The 20,810-nt window shown below is 39.0% G+C and overlaps 1 protein-coding gene across 1 annotated transcript in view; it reads right to left on the bottom strand.

The window, feature by feature from the left end:
- The window catches only part of LOC148358017 (prolactin-releasing peptide receptor), a 32,132-nt gene extending 11,947 nt beyond the window's left edge, over positions 1–20,185 (bottom strand). The window contains exons 1-2 of the mRNA XM_088345759.1: positions 20,090–20,185; positions 1,775–2,244 (exon numbers count right to left, since the gene is read on the bottom strand). Of these exons, the coding sequence (XP_088201885.1) occupies positions 1,775–2,237 (463 nt within the window). The 5' untranslated portion in view covers positions 2,238–2,244; positions 20,090–20,185. The remainder of the gene's footprint in view (positions 1–1,774; positions 2,245–20,089) is intronic.
- Positions 20,186–20,810: the final 625 nt, after the last annotated feature.

The raw sequence follows: 20,810 nt of genomic DNA on the forward strand, positions 1-20,810 counted from the left end.
GTTTTATATCACATGACAAAGTATTTGAGGTAATCGAATGTTCTGCCAATTATTCAGTAGTTATTTATTAGATCATGGTTCTCCAACGTGGTGCCAACGGGCACCAGGTAGCCCCCATAGACCACGTTAGTAGCCAGTGGACTGGTTCTCAAAATCTATCATAAGTCATTGTGATTTTCTAAGAAATTTAGTAAATAACGGCATGGTGTTTAATAGTTGACTGTGCCTATTTTAACCTATAACATTTAAAATCTGGTGATAATATATTAATACAGTAGTAACAACATAATAATAACAATTTATTTTGGGAATGCATGTCGAGCGAGTAACATTTCCTCCCAATCACTTTTAAAAAAGTAACTCTGAGCCTCAAAGAGGTTGGTAATCCTTCGTTTGGATGAATCAACTTCACAACCTTGACATTTATTTTTCAAAAGAACACCTTTACCCACACAAATCCCAAAGTATCCTCATAGTTCAACGAAAATGTGGTTTTTGTGCTACACTCTGTTTGGTCAGCCTGCGTTTAAATGGGCCTGGCTTATCCAAGGGGAAACAAGACCGATGACAAAACGCAGAGGGTGTCAGTTTCTGGGACTGGATCAGTAAAAGAATGTTAACTCCAAACGTTTAGCTTTGTTTGGTATTAAATGTGACAACTGGTTTATTTTAACAGATGAGTGAATGCAGTTTTACACTTGAACCAACTCACCGTGTCATACAAGCTCAAGTTTGCCCTTTAATGGGAATGGATTATCATATAAATGTGCTTTTCTTTTAAAATACTCATAGGTTGAGACATTTTTGTTTTAAATTACATGAACCCCAACTAGAGGGAAATTACATATTTGTCTTCCAATTAGCTCCTACAGGTACCCGAAAACCCCCAAAACCTGGTAAAAGGCCGTGCGCAAAAAAAAAAGGAAAAATTGTGCTTTATGTGAGTCGTAGTAGTTTGAATTCTTACGTGATTTTCAGTTCGTGTATCTGGTTGCACTACACAGTACAGTGACATCTAGTGATTAAAAAAGAAAATTTCATATGACTGATGTTGTTCAAAGGGGTGATTTTAGGTCGAAAGCTTAGGGGGTGCTGAACACCCAGAGTGTCTCGCTGGTTAAAAATATGTTTTTCACTATACTGAGAGTGATATAACATTTAATTATGATAACATTTTAATTAAAATATTTTGTTTTAAAATGCTATTTTCATCAATTAAATGGCCGCCACAGACTCTGTCGCTATGCCAAGTGAAAAGGGCATATAAGTGGTGCTAGGAATCAAATGGACTGAACCATTTCAAGGCGGTGGAGTACTGTGTTTGCGACGTTGCGCTGTTTTTGTTTTGTGTTTAAAAAACATTTATTTTAAATAACTTTTTAAATTCTATTTTAGCCTATTAAGGAAAAGAGAGTTTTAAAATTGCTTTCATTTTTGGGGGTGCTCGGCTTGAATTTAGGGGGCTTGAGCACCCCCCCAAAAACGGGCTGGTTACGCCCATGTACATAGGTCAATATGTTTTCATCTAAATCAGAATTTTGATGTAATTTGCCTTTGAATAAAATAGTAAAGTGTTTTCTGTTAACTTATCACAATGAATGCATTCCCAATCAAAAAGCTGGCTGTGGTTCCATTCATTTAAATTCCTCCTCTATGGGTAAGTGGGCCAGGTTTGGGTATAAAACTCTTTGGCTGAATAAGAGGCCCACTCTAGCCCTCGCTGTATGTTTGAGATATCTGGCCTACCGACACCATTGCCGATAATGGTCCTCACCTAAGACAACATATCGGTCCACGGCGATGGCCGTGAGGGAGAGCACAGATGCAAAGACGGTTGCGCATTGCACCAAGGGCACCAAGTGGCAAAGAGGCCGGCCAAAAGTCCATCCGTGGCTGTCGAAGGCATAGGACATGGTGAGCGGCACACAACTCAAACACATGAGAAGGTCCCCAGCCGCCAAGTTAGCGATGAAAACGTTGGTGGCGTTGTGGAGCTTCTTGTCCACCAGGATGCAAGTCAACAAGAAGGAGTTCCCCACGCCAGCCACCACCACCACCAGCCAGTACAACGGCATGAAGAGAAGTTTGAAACGGAGAAGGAGCTCCATGCCTGTGAACATGTCCAGTGGATCGCTTTGGTTGAGGACTTGACTTTTGTTCCCATCCAGCCGCTCGGGTTGCGCTTGGTGGCTGGTGTTGGCACTCGCGTCGAAGTCTTCTTTGAGAAGGAGCTCCATGCTTGCCCTGGGGACAAGAAGACCATCGTAAATCCAGACTGAGCACATTTGATGATGAAAATTCAATTAAATTGGTCATGTCAAATTCATATATTCAATTGTTAAACTGCTAATCAATAATTGAATTAATTTACAAATATTTTTACTAAAATTGAATGATCAACCTGGTAACTTTTGGAGTAAAGATTCATTCATTCTCAAAATTTCAGTTTCTCAACAGGAGAGTTTGTTTTGTCCAACGTGATGAAATAACAATTATCTTTATGTTAAATTGAAATGAAGCTATTGAGTTGTTACAAACCCTCTTTTATCATTGTTTGGTAAAACAAAATGTATTTGTAAATGACAAATGCAAAGTGATAGATATCCATTTTTTCTTTTGAATTTTTGCCGTTTTGGTGTCTCAGTAAATTGAGATTTTGGCCCAACCAAAGATTTTATTATAATAGTTTGAAAAAAATAAGCAGAATCTTTTTTATCATTAATTCCAGACTACAAACTGCTACTGTTTTTTGATTTTATTTTAAACAATGCCGCTTTAAATAATCAAGTCAAGTACAGTCATTTTTATCCGTTTAGCTCTTAATCACATGTCTCAAAGGGCTGTACGAACTACAGACTATCTTTAAACCATCCCCTGATCGAAAACTGACATGAGGGCAAGGGATAAACTCAAAAACCTAAGCATGATGGGAATGAACAGACGTTACACAGACATCGTCAATGTCAATGACAAAAAATCCATCCATACATAGTCTAAGCTTCTGAACACATCTTTGAGACAAAGGTTTTTCACAGACACAGTCATAAATGGCTCCACAGTGTAACTTTAAACATAACCAAAGAAGGTAAAAATGAAAACCGAAAAATAAGAGGTACCGTGTGGCTTATTCTATTTTTTGAATGGCGGCCCGAGAAAAACAGCAAGCTCCTCTTTCCCACAATCCATGCGCTCTAAAAACAAAACATTGCAGTGTCATCTTGAAACATGTATGACACCCTAAGAGAAAAAACAAGCCCATGTTTTTGTCAATATTATTTATAAAATACATAACAGGAACAAAATCGGGGGTTTGACACACTTTTATCCAATATCAACATACTCACAATATTTAAACATTTTCATCCACAATTTAAGTCCTTAATTTATACATCTGAATTGAGCTACAGTGGAAGTTATCCATCAAAAGCACAACACGTTTCCTTCCATGTCAATGGTGTCAATGTCAGGTCGTTTTCTTTAATCCTCAAGGAACAATAACAAGCAAATGCAATTAGGTCTTGTACCTCAGAAACCATCAATGACATCACCAAAATACAACTGCCATATCTGTGTTTCAATCTGGCACTATTCTCCACGGCACCTCTGCCTTGGTGCTGTTGTCCAGAAATATAAAACTTTTATTTTATTTTTTCACACTTATCTGAAAATAGCACTACTTATTTTATTTTGTTTTTTTCAATTTATTCTTTTTATGTAGGGTGGATAGGAAGACCGTTTAAGTGATATTTTTTATTTTATTTTTATTTCTATTATTTTGTCAATATTGGAATCATTACAATTCTATCTATCCATCTATCTATCTTTCTATCTACCTTGGTCATATCCCTCAAGAGGGGTGACCAACAGCAAGACAAACATACAAAAAAAACCACACAAACGTTTTTTGGACCATGGTCAACCCGACAGCTTTCACTGGTTTACCCCTGCCGCATCATACGGGTGCCCAGCCCATCCTTTAGAACGCGTCAACAACATCTCTCCACTCCTTCCTATCACCAACAAATTAAAATTCTAAATTCCATAATTTAACTGTTGACATGTGATATCGACCTCAACTACTTACATACCTACGATGCGATGATGGTTGACATACTGACATACTGTAAGGTCATTATCGCACACAATATCATTTTGAAATCAGATGTTAGCAGAGCCATTATCACACGAGAAATCTGTAAACAGTGAGGCTACTATTCACGGAATATTGTTTTCATTATTTGCTTATTAGCGATTGTTTTGACATATTGACAACCTGGTATCAGTAATAATTGATTGGTGATTCAAAGAATGTGACAAATTAAGTGCAACTATTGTTTTCAAAATGTAAAAGATTTGAGACTTTTCTTGAACACAAATTGTTGTCATTCATGCTATTTTCGCATGAGGATAGAATAGAATGGAATAGAATAGAATAGAATAGAATAAAATAGAATAGAATATTTTTTATTGCCATTGATATCAACGTGCTAAAATGTTTTATGATTAAACACTCCAGGGTAAACATGTAATGAATACTTTGAATTCTAAAACATGCAAAATATGATTGTACATGTGGGCAGCACGGCGACGCAGTGGTTAGCATGTGTGCAGCACAGTTCTGAGGTCATAAGAGCGAACCTCCTGTGTGGAGTTTGCATGTTCTCCACGTGCTTGTGTGGGTTTACTCCGGGCACTCCGGTTTCTTCCCACATTCCAAAAACATTCATGTCAGATTAATTGGCCGGTCCAAATTGTCCCTAGGTGTGAATGAGTGAGTTGTCGTTCTCTGTGTGCCCTGCGACTGGTTGGCAACCGGTTCAGGGTGTCTCCTGCCCATTGCCCAAAGATAGATGGGATGTGCTCCAGCACCCCCGCAACCCTACTGAGGATAAGCGGTGCAGATATTGGATGGATGGATAGTACATGTATTTTTGCATAAAATCTATATATATTTTATCTGTATATACCAAATAATTTTGGAAATAATACATTTTATAAACAACCTGTCTTGTTTGTGACCTCTCTACCCCAACCCTAGTTGAAAAAAATGTTTATCTTTTTGAATAACTTTAAGACTTTTAAATCAGCCACCCAAAAATTAATACGGTAACAGACACTCTTTTGGAGAAACTTCCTGTAGATTGCAATTTAATTTAGAGGTCATGTGACTATAACAAAACCACTGCCCCCACACCTCTAATGAACCATTATTGGAATAACATTTTTCAAAGAAAAGGAATAAAAAAGAAGCTACATTTCTCGTGTAATGGCGCAGGCACTCCGTCAAAAGATACCAAAGTCATTCTGGGATTATATTTCGAAAGTGTAAAAAGAACGTCAGTGGCTCTGCGGGCAGAGTGACATTTGTAGCGAGACTCATTCGTTTTGACAAAGACTGCAAAAGTTTTATTTCCATTTAAGTGTTCAAGGAGGGAACCTCAATTTTATTGCCTTCAATGCGCTTGCAGGCAGCAGGACACGGACAACACGGCGTTTCCCTTCAAAAGAGTTCCAGGGCCTTCTCGCCCCCGTCACAGCTTCCTTCAGCTGTGCCCATGGTTACCATGGCCATGGGGGGCTATGGCATGGCAGGATTCCAAGTCTGCCCTTTCCAGTTTGTTTCGGGTCCAAACTATCCCAAATGAGCCCAATTTTTACACAGTTCGACGGTGTTGAAAAACGGGACGACAGCTCTGATCTGTTGACAAACAGTACTTGCAAAAGTATTGGCCCTCCAAGAACCTTTTGACCTACTTCCATATTTTGGGCTTCAACTCACAAACAAAAAAACTCAAAATGATTCTCATTATCAACAACATGTGAGATACAATCGTGAAAATAACCCAATGTATTCAACATTTTATATTGAACTACCAAATACAAAATTGAAAAGTATGTGTTGCAAAAATATTAACCCCTCTTTGAGTTAATACTTTGTTCAACCTCCTTTTGCTGTGATCACAGTCACAAGTCTTTCCGGGTATGTCTCTATAAGATTAGGACATCTTGAAACAGTAATATTTGCCCGTTCTTCCTTACAAAACAGCTCAAGTTCCTTAAGGTTTGATAGTGATCATTAGTGCACAGCATTCTTCAGATCTTTCCACAAATCCTCTTTAGGATTAAGGTGTTGACTTCGGTTTGGTCAGTCAAACACATTCATATTGTTAGTTTTGAACCATTCTATAGTAGATTTTGGTTTTTGTGTAGGGTCGTTGTCTTGTTGGAAGGTGATCCTCCAGCCCAAACTCAAGTCATTTGCAGACTCCAACAGATGTTTTGACAGAATCTTCCTGTATTTGGCTCCATCCATCTTGCCGCAAACTAACAATATTCCCAGTACCAGAATAACAACCCCGGAGCATGATGTTGCGAACGCCATGTTTGACAGTGAGGATGGTGTTTTCAAGATGATGTGCAGTATTACTCTTACGCCAAAGGCAACACTTTGAATTCAGCCAAAAAGTCCAATTTTGGTCTCATCTGACCAGAACACCTTCTTCCACATGGTATTTGTGTCTCCTGTGTGACTTCTTGCAAACACCAAACGGGCTTTTTATGATATTCTTTCAGAAAGGGCTTTCTTCTTTCCACTCTTCTGTGAAGGGAAGATTTATGTACGACTAATAGTTGTCTTATGCACAGATTGTCCCACCTCAGCTGCCTCATCAAATGTGTTCATTTGCCTTTCGGTTACTTTTCTGAAGAGTTTTCTCCTTGTTTGGCCCAAAAGTTTAGCGGGACGGCCTGGTCTTGGTTGCAGTGATTGTATGCTCTCTTCATTTGTATAGTATTGCTCGCTCAGTGTTCTGGGAGATGTGTAAATGTTGCAAAAACTTCTTGTAATTCATTCCTGCTTTGAACTTTTCCACAAATTTATCCTGGACCTGCCTGCTGTGTTCTTTGGTCTTTATAATGCTGTATATGTTCCAGTGCCTGCTTTCACAGACCCCTGAGCCTATCACAGAGCACGTACATTTAAAATTATAATCTTGTTGTCATTGTTAGTCATTTAGTGGTTTATTTAGAAGTCATCAGGGAACTTCAGGAATCAGGTGGCTGAGCTGAAAAAGGGGGGAGCATTTCTGCAACACCTACTTTTTAGTTTTTTTCTTTGTAAATGTAATGTAAAACGAACAAATGATTTGCTTCCACATCACAATTGTGTCACACATGTTTTTGATTGTTTAAACATATCAGTTTTTAGCTGTGTTTGTAGCCTGGAATGTGACATTATGACGAAAAGGTTCTTTCACTAGGTTCTGTAACATAAAGCCCGCCTAGGGAACTGAAATGAAACCAAACATATTTTTAAAGTCTGGGCAAAAAAAATGGGAGAAAATTGGTTTAGTCACTTTGAGTATCCGTAGTTTATACCCTTCAGACTGCCTTGGAGCCCTTGTTTTCGGTTGCGTTACATAACACCGGAACATATAGTATCAGAATCAGAATCAACTTTAATATAACAGTATTGCTACAAAGCAATTACGGTTTCACTCTTGCTGGGAAGAATATACAACATGAAGACAAATAAAAAGAAAAGTAAAAAGTATTTGCCTCTAATATAAAGTATTCACATCTAAAAAAACATACACAACCGGGATAATGCACTTAAAACTTGGATATTGCTTTTAAAACTGTAACTAAGTCCACAGGATAACTAAAATATCTTCGATTTACACAATATTATGGAAATAAGGTTAAAGTGTAAACTATTCAACAGTACGAAATGAAATAAAACACTGCTTCTGCAATAACTAATTGGGACCAAATTCAAGAACACCTACAATAAAAACTACACAACAGAAATATTGCACTTCACCGGGATATTGCTCTTAAAAACCGGGTTTTAGCATTGAAGATACTACCCAACACTCCAATGTTAGCTTGTGTTTTTTCCTTTTTGATTTGTTTGTTTGGTGTAGGTTCAAAAAGGCCAAAAAGCACAGTGAAAATTAGGTGACAAAAACAAAAAACGGGGTATTGCACTTAACACCGGGGAATTGCACTGAGAACTGGGACATTGTACTTTAAAACAGTGTTTCATGACTGCGCTTTAGGGTGTTGATAGCTTTGGGGAAGAAGCTATCCCTCAGTCAGTTCCTTTGGGCTGTGTGTGATCTGAACCATCAGACAGATTGTAGCAAAGCAAAAAGATGTTTGCCGAGGTGTGATGAGTCTTTAAGGATATGTTTAACTCTGCTGACGTAGCGAGCGAGAGCTGACAATGTCCTCCAGGCTGGGCAGGGGCAGCCGGAGATCATTTGGATCATATTTATAATCCTCTGAAGGGCTTTCCTGTCCGCTGAGCAGCATGCTGCGTACCACGCCGTGATGTACTACGTTAGAATGCTCTCCATGGTGACCCTGCGGAATTTCACCAGCAGCTTCTCCTTCAGGTTGTTCCTCCTGAGCAGGAAGTAGATTCGCTTGTTTGCCTTCTTTATCACTGCCGGCCAGGAGAGGTCCTCGGAGATTTGCATGCCCAGGAATCGGGTGGAGTGGACCCTTTCCACGCTGTCCCCATGGATGTAGACAAGGGCTGCTTCTGATCCGTTCTTCCTGAAGTCCAGTATCATTTCCTTCATTTATGTGGTGTTCATAGGGAGGTTGTTTACTAAACACCACACAACTAGTCTTTTGACCTCATCCCTGTAGTCCAACTCATCTTCCTGACCATCCGACTATGGTGGTGACATAAGTGAACTTGATGATGCTGTTTGAGGAATGAGTAGGGTTGCAGTCAGATGTGTAGAAAGTAAAGAGAAAGGGACTTTCTACACTTCCTTGTGGAGAGCTAGTGCTGAGCGTAACGGTGGAGAATCGGTGATTTCCGAACTTGACGGGTTTTGAGTGATCTTTTTAAGAAGTCCTTTATTTACTGACAGATAGATATTAAGAGAATGTTTGCGCTAGGATCTCTGGGATAATGTTGTTGAAAGCTGAGCTAAAGTCCAGGAAGAGCAGCCACACGTAGCTCCCTATGGTCGCTCAGAGTCGAGTGGAGTGCTGTAGTGATGCTGTCTTCTGTTGATCTATTTGCCTTGTAGTTGAACTGGTGGGGGTCAAGAGTGGGTGGCAGACAGGCCCTGATGTGATGGGAGACAAGTCTCTTGAAGCACTTCAAAATAATAGAAGTACGTGCCACAGGCCAGTTATCATTGAGGCTGGCCGCTGCTGTCTTTCTGGAGAAGGGGATGGTTATGGAAGTTTTGAGGAGATTTTTACGAATGCTCCAGTTAGTCGGTTGGCGCACGCTCTAAATATCTTACAGGGTACTCCATCTGGGCCTGCGGCCTTCCTGGTGTATTTCAGCAACGCCAGATCCATTTCCCATGAAACAATTAGTGGGAAACTACTACATTCGGGACTCTTGTAATTTAATCATTGCGGAGACTTGCCCTAATACAAGGACACCTGATGTAGCGTGCAGCTAGCCAGAAGCTTTCTAAATTGCTTTCTTACACAAAAAGGTATTTCAAATTTTGTTTTAATTTTGCATAATGACAATAACATAATTGATTTAACTGCGATTACATGTTGTGTGTTATTATTTGTAGATCTATAGTCGTTTTTTGTTACAGTTTGTTACAGGCGGCCCGCGGGACAGATCAGGCCCGCTAAGGGATTGAATCCGGCCCGCAAGGCAACACTCAGAGAAGTGCAAGAGAAAAACAAGCTGCAGGTTGAAATATGTCAACTTGATGTTGCCAAAGCCAGGTGCCTCTCACAAAGACCATGTACTTGTATTTATTTTTCTCTCTCTTTCTTTTCCACCCCTTTTCTCCCACTCTGTCTCTGTCTCTTTCATTCTCTGTGTCTCTTTTTCTTTTTCTTTGTTGCTCTTTGTCTCTTTCTCTCTCTGTGTCTTTTAACCTCTTTTGCTCTAACTTCCTTTTTTCCTTTTCTCTTTTCTCTTTTTCTCTTCATACCCTTTGCGCTTTCTTTTCTCTTGTTTCTCCTTCTGTCTTTCTATTTCTCTTTGGATTACTTTCTTCCTCTCCCTTTCTTTGTCCCGCCCTCTCTCACTACTTTTTATCTTTTGTTTCTCACGCTCTCTCCCTCTTTTTGTTTCTTTGTCCGCCCTCTCTCCTTTTCCCTCCCTCTTTCTCTTATTTCTTTATCTCTCTTTTTATTCCTCTTTAATCAACTAGTCCGGCCCCCGACAGAATGTTTGTTCTATTGTGTGGCCCCCGAGTTAAAATGAGTTTGACACCCCTGATCTAGAGGTAAGTTTGGCCCTTTGAGGCTTTTATGAAGGTGTGAATAGTTCCGGTAAACAGTAATTTTGTGTTGTCAGTGCTATGGTCCTGTCAATAATGGATTCACATGTAACCGTGAAAACCGAGGGATCTCTGCGTAGACTGTTGGGACAGCACACCAGCGAGTGTCATCGTGGTTGCCATTTCCACGCCACGTTCATCCTGCTGTCTGTTACCATGTGAGGTTGTTTTCTGTTTATGGTTTGGCCACTTTCCTAGTTTTTTTTAAGACCTGGTCTGTTTTTGTTTGTTGTTTCTGGTTTTTGTAAATAAATAGCATCCTTTATTGAACGGATCTGCCTCGGTTCCGGCTTCCCTGTCTTTGGGTCCACCTCAGCAAACGTGACAGCCTGGATTATTACACGTTCGATCGTTACGCGTTCAATGTGAGAAATGTTACACCAATAAAGGTGCACTAGGGGCTCACATGACTTACAATTTAATTTGCAGTCTACAGAAAGTTCCTCTAAAATATTGACAGCTTTTTATTTTTTTCTGGCCCATGCAAAAGTTTTAACGTGTATAGTGGTCTGCGGCACAAAATGTGTTAAAGTGACACTGTGTAATATTTGACCACTGGATTTTGGCCCTTTCCAGTTTATTTTGGTTAGACGTTGTCAAAAGACGGAACGTCAGCTCCGATTTTTGGACGAGCTGCTTGCGAGCACTACATCGCCTTCACGCTTGTTAATTGCATTGAACAAGCAACCAGGCTAACGAAAGGCCAAAAGCTTGTTAGTTATCGATTGTGCCTGCAGCAGTGGCGCAGCTCTTCATCATTAGCTGACCTTTAGTTATTATTCCTATTACCATGCACATGGCATTATTCATGTTTCTGTTCTTCTTCCGTGCTAGCCTCTGTGCTGCTAATAGCAGATATGCGTGCCACCACATTTGCCATTCATTTTCATTGGTAGATTCACTTTTTTACGCTTATTTCATTCAATTTGATACTAGGACATTTTCTTATACATTTTATCTTTGAGAGGACTCAAATTCATCTCTCGTTTCCAATAAAGGATTCACCCATATTCTTTGTTTTCCACACTAGAATGCGAAACCCACTTCTGTCATATATTTTTCATACATATGGTATACTGGGAAGAGCCGGCCCAAGGCATAAGCGAGCTAACCGGCCGCTTAGAGCCCCCCAACGACTAGGGGGCCCCCCAAGAGTGGTTAACTTTTTTGGTGTCAAGATTGTGCCATTGTCACTTTGTGTGTCTGATCAAAAATACTTCTCCAGAAATACAACAAAAATACTACACAATAACTACAAAAATAAATATCAGATATAGTGTGAAAAGTGAATTTCCCTTCGGGGATGAATAAAGTATCTATCTATCTATCTATCTATCTATCTAAAAACAGGGACCTCATATATTATTTTCCTTTATCCTGAAAATAAAAAAAATCATATTAGAATTACTACAAAAATAATTCTACAGGAATACTATACTATAAATACTACTACATAATTATTTGTTCCCAAAAAATACAACTATGTAAATACCACAAAAATTCTACAAAAATACTTCTAAAATACTGCTTTGGAAATAAATCAATTATACTTCTACTGAAATACTAAGAAAATACCAATACATAATACTTTAATATAAAAAATCTACTAGAGAAATATTACTCCAAAAATACTAGTACAAGAGGTTTACAACATAAATACTGCCTATTACACGATACTACAAAAGTTCTCTGATGGAAACATCACAAAAATACTACAAATATAAAACTATAGTAACACTCTATTACAAAAATACTACAGAAATACTACAATATACAGCAAACAGTCTTACGTGGAAATATTACAAAATACAACGAAGTGGTGCAAAAATACTACAAAAATACTATAATCATAAAACTACTGTAATAATGCAAATATACAACAAAAAAATCGACTTTCGAAATACAACAAAAGTACTGAAGAAATACTATAAAAATACTACTATGGAAAAATTACTTAATATTACGTCAGAAATATTACAAAAATAAAACTACAGTAACAACAAAGAAAATACAGAACTTCAATAAAAATCAGACTTCAGAAATACTTAAAATAACCCTGAAAAAAAACGACAGTAATTCTTCAAAAGTAAATAACAAATGATGTGCTTAAAAGAGGGACCTAATATACTATTTTGCTCTAATTGTTGTTGTTTCAAAACCAATTTGATAAAACTAACTGTTTAAAAAGAAGTATAACATGTCACGTGTGGGCACCCAACTCCAAATAGTTGCCTACTCCTGGTGTAGTACATGGAATGAGTTCTATTATGGATACAAATTATCAAGTAATTGGGTGCCCCCAATCTTATTTTGCTTAGGACCCCATGAAGACTTGGGCCGGTCCAGGCAATGGACAATTAGGCGCATAAAAGTAAAATGACAGTACGAGCTACCGTATTTTTTTATTTGTTACTGTCGCAAGGATTGATCAGGCAAAAAAGGTCGCTGACCAAAATTGCAAATCATTGCATGCAACAGGAATCAAACCCAGGACACAGCAGAGAGAACACCTAACCACTAAGCACTAGTGATACAGAGGACATACAAAAATACATCTGATTTTATCTCATTATCACAATAATTTTAACGTGCAAGAAACTAATGTTAGAGATTGGAGAAGATTAATCTTGAAATCAACAAAAACATCATGGAAGTTTCTCTGGTGTCGTTGAAACTTCTTACATAGGATGCACGGATTCTGCGATGCTCCTTCCCTTCCTGAAACCTGCCTGTTCTTCGGCTAGGGTGTTTTCAGCTTGTGGTTTCACTCTGTTCTGTAGGACCTTTATCATAACTTTGCTTGCATGGCGGATGAGATTAATGGCTCTGTAGTTGGCGCATGGTTGAAAATCTTTTTTACTTTAAGCCTTGTGTCGCACTGTTGGATATTTTTGTTTGTAACCCACGGCTTTATCTTCTTCCTGTGTTTTCATACAATTTCATTTGGTGGTTCAGTCATCTTCTCTGAGAACTTGGAGGTCAGGGGTTTCAACATCTTTGTCCAACGCATGCAAAGGAAAAAACTTCCCGCCCATTAATGCCTGGAAGCTCTTTCAGTCACTCAATGTAAAACTGTATCCGTAGGTTCCATGACTTTTGGAGGCGAATGCGAAGTTTATCATGACCATGTCTTGATAACTTCCCACATCTGTTTTTGGATCTGTGGGCATGCTTGCTTCCTTGATTCCCTTTATTGAAACGTTCTGGAATCATGACGAAGTCAACCTGACTGTGGTGGATTCCATCCGGCTGGTCCCATGCCCATTTTATGGAGTTCTTGTGGTTGCCAAGAGTGTTTGCCAGCACCAAGTTGTTGAAGACAGCTAGTTTAATAATCACTTGTCCTCTATCATTAGTATGTAGGTTAAAGTTTGTTCTACATGATTTCCTCTAGTCTCTATGACCAAACACCGATTTGGGCGTTTCAGTCGCCTTGCAGGATGATGCTTTTTGGTGTTTTGTCTTAAACCTGGGCATAAAAATTCTCAGTTTCTTTGTCACTTTGTTTTGAGCTTGCCCCACCTAATCTCATTCCGGACAATGTTTACAAAGTTTTTATCAATGACAATAAAGACAATTCAAATCAAAAGCATGTATTTATACAATATGTATTGCAAGCCTTTCAAGTGTTTTTATTTTTACACTGAACAGTAGGCCAACAAATATCCATCCATTCATCCATTATCTGCACCGCTTATCCTCAGTAGGGTCGCGGGGTTGCTGGAGCCCATCCCAGCTATCTTCAGGCAGTGGGCAGGGGACACCCTGAACTGGTTGCCAGCCAGTCGCAGGGCACACAGGGACAGACAATGCGCTCGCTCATTCATACCCAGAGACAATTTGGACCGGCCAATTAACCTGACATGCATGTTTTTGGAATGTGGGAGGAAACCGGATTGCCCGGAGGAAACCCACGCAAGCACAGGGAGAACATGCAAACTCCACACAGGAGGTTCGATCTCATGACCTCAGAACTGTGCCGCACACGTGCTAACCACTGCCCCGCCGTGCTGCGCCCACAAATATTTGGCACTAAAAAGTGTTTTACAAAAGAAAAAGTGAAACCTTCAGATGTGTTATATTGGTCTGGGGTACACTGGTGATTATGTTGTGTACTAATACTACAGAAGGGTTGCAATTTACAAACCTGAAAAAATAAAATCTTTCCCATTTTTTGCTCATTTGAAGTACAGTTTTTGTTCGTTCACAATATTTGATATTTATTTGGTACAAATAAGAAAATGTATGTTATATATTCACTTAAAACAAGCACAATTATCCAATCTGCCACATTGTATATTGTTGTGCTGGGTTCAAACCTTTTTTTAAAGAATTTAGGTTAGAACATATTTCTCAAAATTAGCATAAATGTCTGCCATTTTCTAAGTAAGCACATTGTTTTTATTTTACTAGAAAAATTAAGTAAATGCTGTTCTTAAAAATTGTAATCTTAAAATCAGCTATATTTTCTGCCAATGGGGTAAAAAAATATTTTGCAGTGTATTTTAAGGGTTGATAAAGTACCAGGGAACCTGAAACATTATTTATACACAAAGTCGTCTAAATTTCTTATAAATCCAATCCAACTACTTACTTACAATTATTTAAAATCTTCCCAACTTGGAAGGAGAGTTGGACCCGCTTACACAGCTAAAAAATAAATATGGAATTTGCTTTCAATACTGAATGTGTTAACTTTGTAGTAGTTGAATTTCATATTTTCATCCTTATTTTAAGACATTTTACTCTTTATCAAATTACTGACGCCATATTTAAACTTCAGTCCCCTCTTGATTTTTGTGTTTCTTATCTCCATTCACTGCTTGCTGTCATTTGTTTCTTGGTTTTGTTCTTTGTTGTTTGACTAAGCTTCAAAATAAAACCATTCTTTAACATGTTTTCGTTAATTCCTTATATCATTTAATGTCATGAAATGAAACTCGTATTTCACTACTTTTTGAAATACGCCTTAAAAGCCTTCTTACATAATTTCTCACTAAATTACATTCACCAGTTCTTTTTAAACCTGGCCACATTAGACCTGTCTCTATAGACAGAATTTCAGGGAATTTAATCAACAGAACGTTTTGTTTTTGTCTTTTACTTATCGAATATTCCTTTACTGGCTTTTGCATTTTCACACATGGGGATGTCTGAAATCACTTGATCTTTTTTCCCATTAATCCTTTTCTGCAGTTGTCTTTCGCTACTAAGGTCTCTCAGTGTCAGGATCTTGCAAGTCATTTTCCCTAACTGAGGGGAGTGGCTGGAGAGTGCCCACCTTTGCCTAATTTGTCTCCACACCTGCAGTCCATTGTTATTCCAGCTGTTAATATTGTCTCTCAGGTTTGGTTTGGTTTTTGTTTGGACACATTGGTAGTTGTTCAGGGACCACTTGTTTGTTACTTTATCCCTGGGTTTTACTTAAAATTACATAAGCAGTTCCTGCTCCCCTAAGAATTAGGTCCAACTGTAAACTGGGACGATTTAAGAAGAAAACAAATGCAACAAATTCAAAAGATTGAATCACAATTTCCACCATTTTCATGACCCTGCTGCCAATTTTGGTTTTTGGTCCTCAACCTTTCCCCCCTTTAGTAATTATGCTTTTTTACTGTCCAACACAATTTTGGCTTTGGTCTATAACCTTTCCCAACCTTTCAATATGCCCATTTCTGGCCAACAATAATATGTTCCAAAGTGCATAGATTAACCTCAGTCTCCTTTCTACATTCTGGGAGTCGAACTGTCAAACTATGTTTTAATTTATTTTTGTTTATTTATATACATATTTTTACAGTTTTGTCTGCTAATCTTTGTTAGGCATGCCAGGGGACAAATTGTTTTGGCCTCGCGGAAAAGACAGCAACCTAATTAATGTGCTTAAACCAAAGTGGAGGGGCAGAGGAGCCAAAAATATGGAAAAAAAGCGCTTATTATTGGAGTATTTGCAAATTATCCTCAGTTATATTCAAGTATGAAAAATTGATAAGTTTGGTAATGGAGTTTGGAAGAGTGTGTGAGAGAGAGTGTTGGAAGTTGTTTATAAATGTTGGTAAGAGTAAGATGATGAAGTGTTCACAGGATGGAGTGGGCATGGCGTTGGAAATAAGGTTTAATGGACACGTGCTGGAAGAAGTTAAAGGCTTTGGGTACTTGGGTTGTGATGTGGCTGCAGTTGGTGGAATGGAGTGTGAGGTATTGCACAGAGTGAATCAAAGAAGCAAGGTTTTGGGTGCTCTGAGGAGAGTGATGAGCAACAAGAGTATGAGTATGGATGTTAAGAGAGCACTGTATGAGAGTGTGATTGTGCTGACTGTGTTGTATGGTGCAGAGACTTGGAGCCTGAATGCCGGTTTTGAGAAGGAAATTAAACGTTTTTGAGAGGAGGTGTTTTAGGAGTATGTTAGGAGTGACACGATTGGATGGATTCAGAAATGAAATTGTGAGAGACAAAGCTGGAGTACTGGTGGAACTGAGCAAGCGTGTGGATAAGAGAGTACTCGGTTGGTTTGGACATATGGAGAGGATGGATGAGGAGCAAATGTTGAAGAGGCTCTACAGAGCAGAAGTAAATGGAAGGAGACCAAGAGGATGGCCGCGATTGACATGGATGGATGGTGTTATGAGTGCACTGCAGGAAAGAGGTCTAAATATAGTGGAAGCTAGAGCTCTTGCTGGTGATAGGAATGAGTGGAGAGGTGTTGTGAAAGGATAGTGGGATGTGTTGTAAGGGATGGGCAGGGCACCTGTATGATGCGGCGGTGGTAAACCAGTGAAAGCTGTCGGGCCCTGCTGTTGAACAGAAGAGTCTGTTGCGTCACCCTGACCCGAGTGACATGGCCGCTTTCTTGTGTCCTGTTTCATCTCGAGGGACGAAAGCATGACTAACTTAGGTGTCGAGGTGCTTAACTTGTTTGGGTGTTTGGGCTTTTGGGTTGGCCATGGTCAACTTTTTTGTTTTTTTGCTACATTTTTCCATTTTTTTTCTCTGTTTTTGTGTATGTGTTTGTCTTGCTGTCGGTCAAGCCTCTCGTAGGATTTGACCAGGGTAGATAGATAGACAGATAGATAGATAGATATTCAAGTATTTATAATTTTTGGGAGAAATTATAATGTCGTTTAGAGAAGGATCATTACGACGTGTTGTGGTTTATGTACCACACTTTTTGGACTACAAGGTACACTTAAAAACCCCAAATTGGCCATAACACGGATGCCTTATAAGCCCGTGTGTCTTATATACCTGAAAATAGGGTGAATCAAATTGGAAATGCATAGTTACACTTAAATGGCACTGCATGCGGTTACTTTTCTGCCTTTGAGAAACATACAAAGTGGTCTTCGAGTGCCCTCTTGTGTGTTAATTTTTTGCCAATAACATTAATTTAGTGGTGAAACCACATGCCTTAATGTTAATTTATCTTCTATGAAATATATTATTTTATTTTAAATGTACGAAATTCGTTTTTAAGCAACTTTAACTCTAGGTATAGTTATAATTGAATGCAACGCACAGTCCAGTGCGTCTTATACATGAGAGTTATCTCACAAAAGACTATTTTTAGGGGGAATGCCTTATAATCCCTTGTTATCCCTACTTCCGGCGCCGTCGCGAATGGCAGCCATTCCAGCAGCTCCCGTGTTATTTTCGCTACTTTTGTGATTTATTGTTTTTTTGTTTTCTATCTATCTATCTATCTATCTATCTATCTATCTATCTATCTATCTATCTATCTATCTATCTATCTATCTATCTATCTATCTATCTATCTATCTATCTATCTATCTATCTATCTATCTATCTATCTATCTATCTATCTATCTATCTATCTATCTATCTATCTATCTATCTATCTATCTATCCATCCATCCATCCATCCATCCATCCATCCATCTATCTATCTATCTATCTATCTATCCATCTATCTATCTATCTATCTATCTATCTATCTATCTATCTATCTATCTATCTATCTATCTATCTATCTATCTATCTATCTATCTATCTATCTATCTATCTATCTATCTATCTATCTATCTATCTAATCCAGTGCCCCTTATAGTGCAGAAAATATGGTAATTCTAAATTTGCTGATTATCTATTTTTTTACGATACTTTTGTTTTCCTTATCAACTGGATCAAATAATTAGACATGCGACATTAATCATGTATTGTGGCTATGTCTTTGCTCCTGCTCTCACATTTTGAATATCTTATCCAAGCAGTCATTCATCATGCATCATCATTTCTCATGAGAGAAATTGACTCTTAATGTTGAAAAGGATTTCAGTGCAGGGATGGGACTTTTAGCCCCTTTCTCATCTGTTCCTAATGAATAGATTCAGTCGGAAATACATGAACAATATTTGCAAGAATTCCTTAAATGGCATGCGGAAATGTGTTCCTATTCTTAGACGGACAATTACCAATCTTTTAGGTAATTGAGTTGACAATTATGGTTTTGTGATCCATATGCAGAGACGTACTCAATGGGATTGAAGACTTTTACCCTCAAAGCTACAGTCTCTGTCTGTCTTCATAATTTTTTGGGGGGGTTACCATTTTCATTTACATTTTCTGTCATGATTACTGATGCGAAGCACCTGTGCCCGCTCATTTGGCGCCAGCTGCCTCGGACTCTGATTGGCTCCCTGTTCCTATTTAAACCCACTCCTTTCTGTCACCTGTTGTCAGTCCGTCTGCGAACCTCAGTGTACTCTAGGCAAGCTTTTACGACCCTGACTCCCACCTGTTTTTGCTCACCCCTTCTATTCTCCTCTCCTGGCTTTTGACTTGTTTCTGATCCCGACTGCGTTTTTTCCTCTTCTGTCCCAGCTACTGACCCGTTTTTTTCCGTTCCCACCATCGCTCCCCACGAGTCCCACTTCCGTGTTCAGAGCGACATGCTTCCTGCGAACAGCGAGCACCGGATCGTGTGTGCAATCCTTTCCTTTCTTCCCAATAAAACTGACAGAAACGTAACACATGTGGGTCCTGTCTCCGTTCTGCTCCTGACATTTTCTCTTTACTGGTGGTACAGAAGATTGAGGGGGACATAGGGGTCTCCATTCAAAAAACAATTCGTACATATGACGGTTCCCATCCAAACAAGACACTCAGACATGCATTCACATAACCCAGAATTAGGATGAGTCTCATCACAAGTAGGGTTGAAAAGGAAATTATATTTTGTGATGGTTCAGATTGACGCGGTGGTAACGGTACTTCGAAAAGGGCAATGAGTGTGTCTGGGTCTATTGTGGGTTTATGTTTGACCAATTTAAAACCAAAACTCTTTGGGTTTGGGAAAGGACTACAAAATATGTACTGTATGTAATCGGCCGGCGACTGTTTATATCTGATGCAATAGTCTGGTCTGCCTGGGAATTTTTCACACCAAAAGTAAATATTTCCCCCTAGGGAGGTAAGATGGCTTCTGTGCAGGATATTACATTGGAGGAGTTGGTGTCTTGCGCAAATAGGCACAATTGGTTGTCAGAAATTGCGATTTTGAGATCTTGGTCCCTTGTCTTCATTTATCTTCATTATAAGTGTATTATTACAATTATATATAGCATAAATATTGCAGCTGATAATATGCAAACAAATACATATAAATTACAACTTTTTAACATGATTTTAAGACAAAATACAGTATTTTTTCTAATGAAGTTATTTTCTTCGTATCCATCTGTGCTTCATTTTGACATTTCTGTTTACCAGTAATATTTAAACACGGTTGATTACAATATATAGGACTAATTAGAACAATATAAAAAAACAAGTTTAATGATTAACTTACCTTTTTTTGCAAACCAGAGATGTTGAGAAAAGTAATGCTCTTCTTTTTTCACTGGGTTATTGGAGTATACGAAATGTAATGCAGCTGCAGTCAGTCAGCAGGTTTCGGTGAGAGTGAGCGAGCGCCGGAGCGACGAAGGACCAAACAGCAGCCCACGTAACCTCTCTCCTTCAACACATACAAAAAAAAAAAGGAAAAAGAGGAGGCGAGCTCAATTCTTGCTCGCCTCCCGTCACCAAATGCGCCAATGAAGTCAAATCTCGACAGTAACCATGTGCTTCATGCTCTTATTGGATGCTAACCTGCTGTGTTGTAATTGCAGATGACCTTGAATCCCAGGTCCCCACCCTCCCAAGGGGGAAATATTTAGTTTTAGTGGGAAATATACAGCATAAATTGTCAGGACCAGAATGGAAACAGGACCCACTTGCGTGACGTTTACCACAAGTTTATTGAACGAGAGATGAAGGGCTGCGCCCACGATTTGGTGTTTGCTGGGCGCGGGAAGCAAGTCGCTCTTGTATTTGGATTGTGATCCGAACGCGTAAGTGGGTCTTCCGTAGCGAGCAATGGCGGTGTCAGGGGTGGAGAACTGGTCAGTAGCCGGGACTGGGAGAGCGAGACGTGGTCGGGGTCGGAAACGAGTCGTAAGTTGGGACGGGAGAGCAGATGTGGTCAGTATCAAAAATGGGTCGTAAGTCGGGACGGGAGAGCAGACGTG

The sequence above is a fragment of the Urocampus carinirostris genome, chromosome 10 (assembly GCF_059441175.1).
Source record: "Urocampus carinirostris isolate Australia breed hairy pipefish chromosome 10, RoL_Ucar_1.0, whole genome shotgun sequence".
Lineage (NCBI taxonomy): Eukaryota > Metazoa > Chordata > Actinopteri > Syngnathiformes > Syngnathidae > Urocampus > Urocampus carinirostris.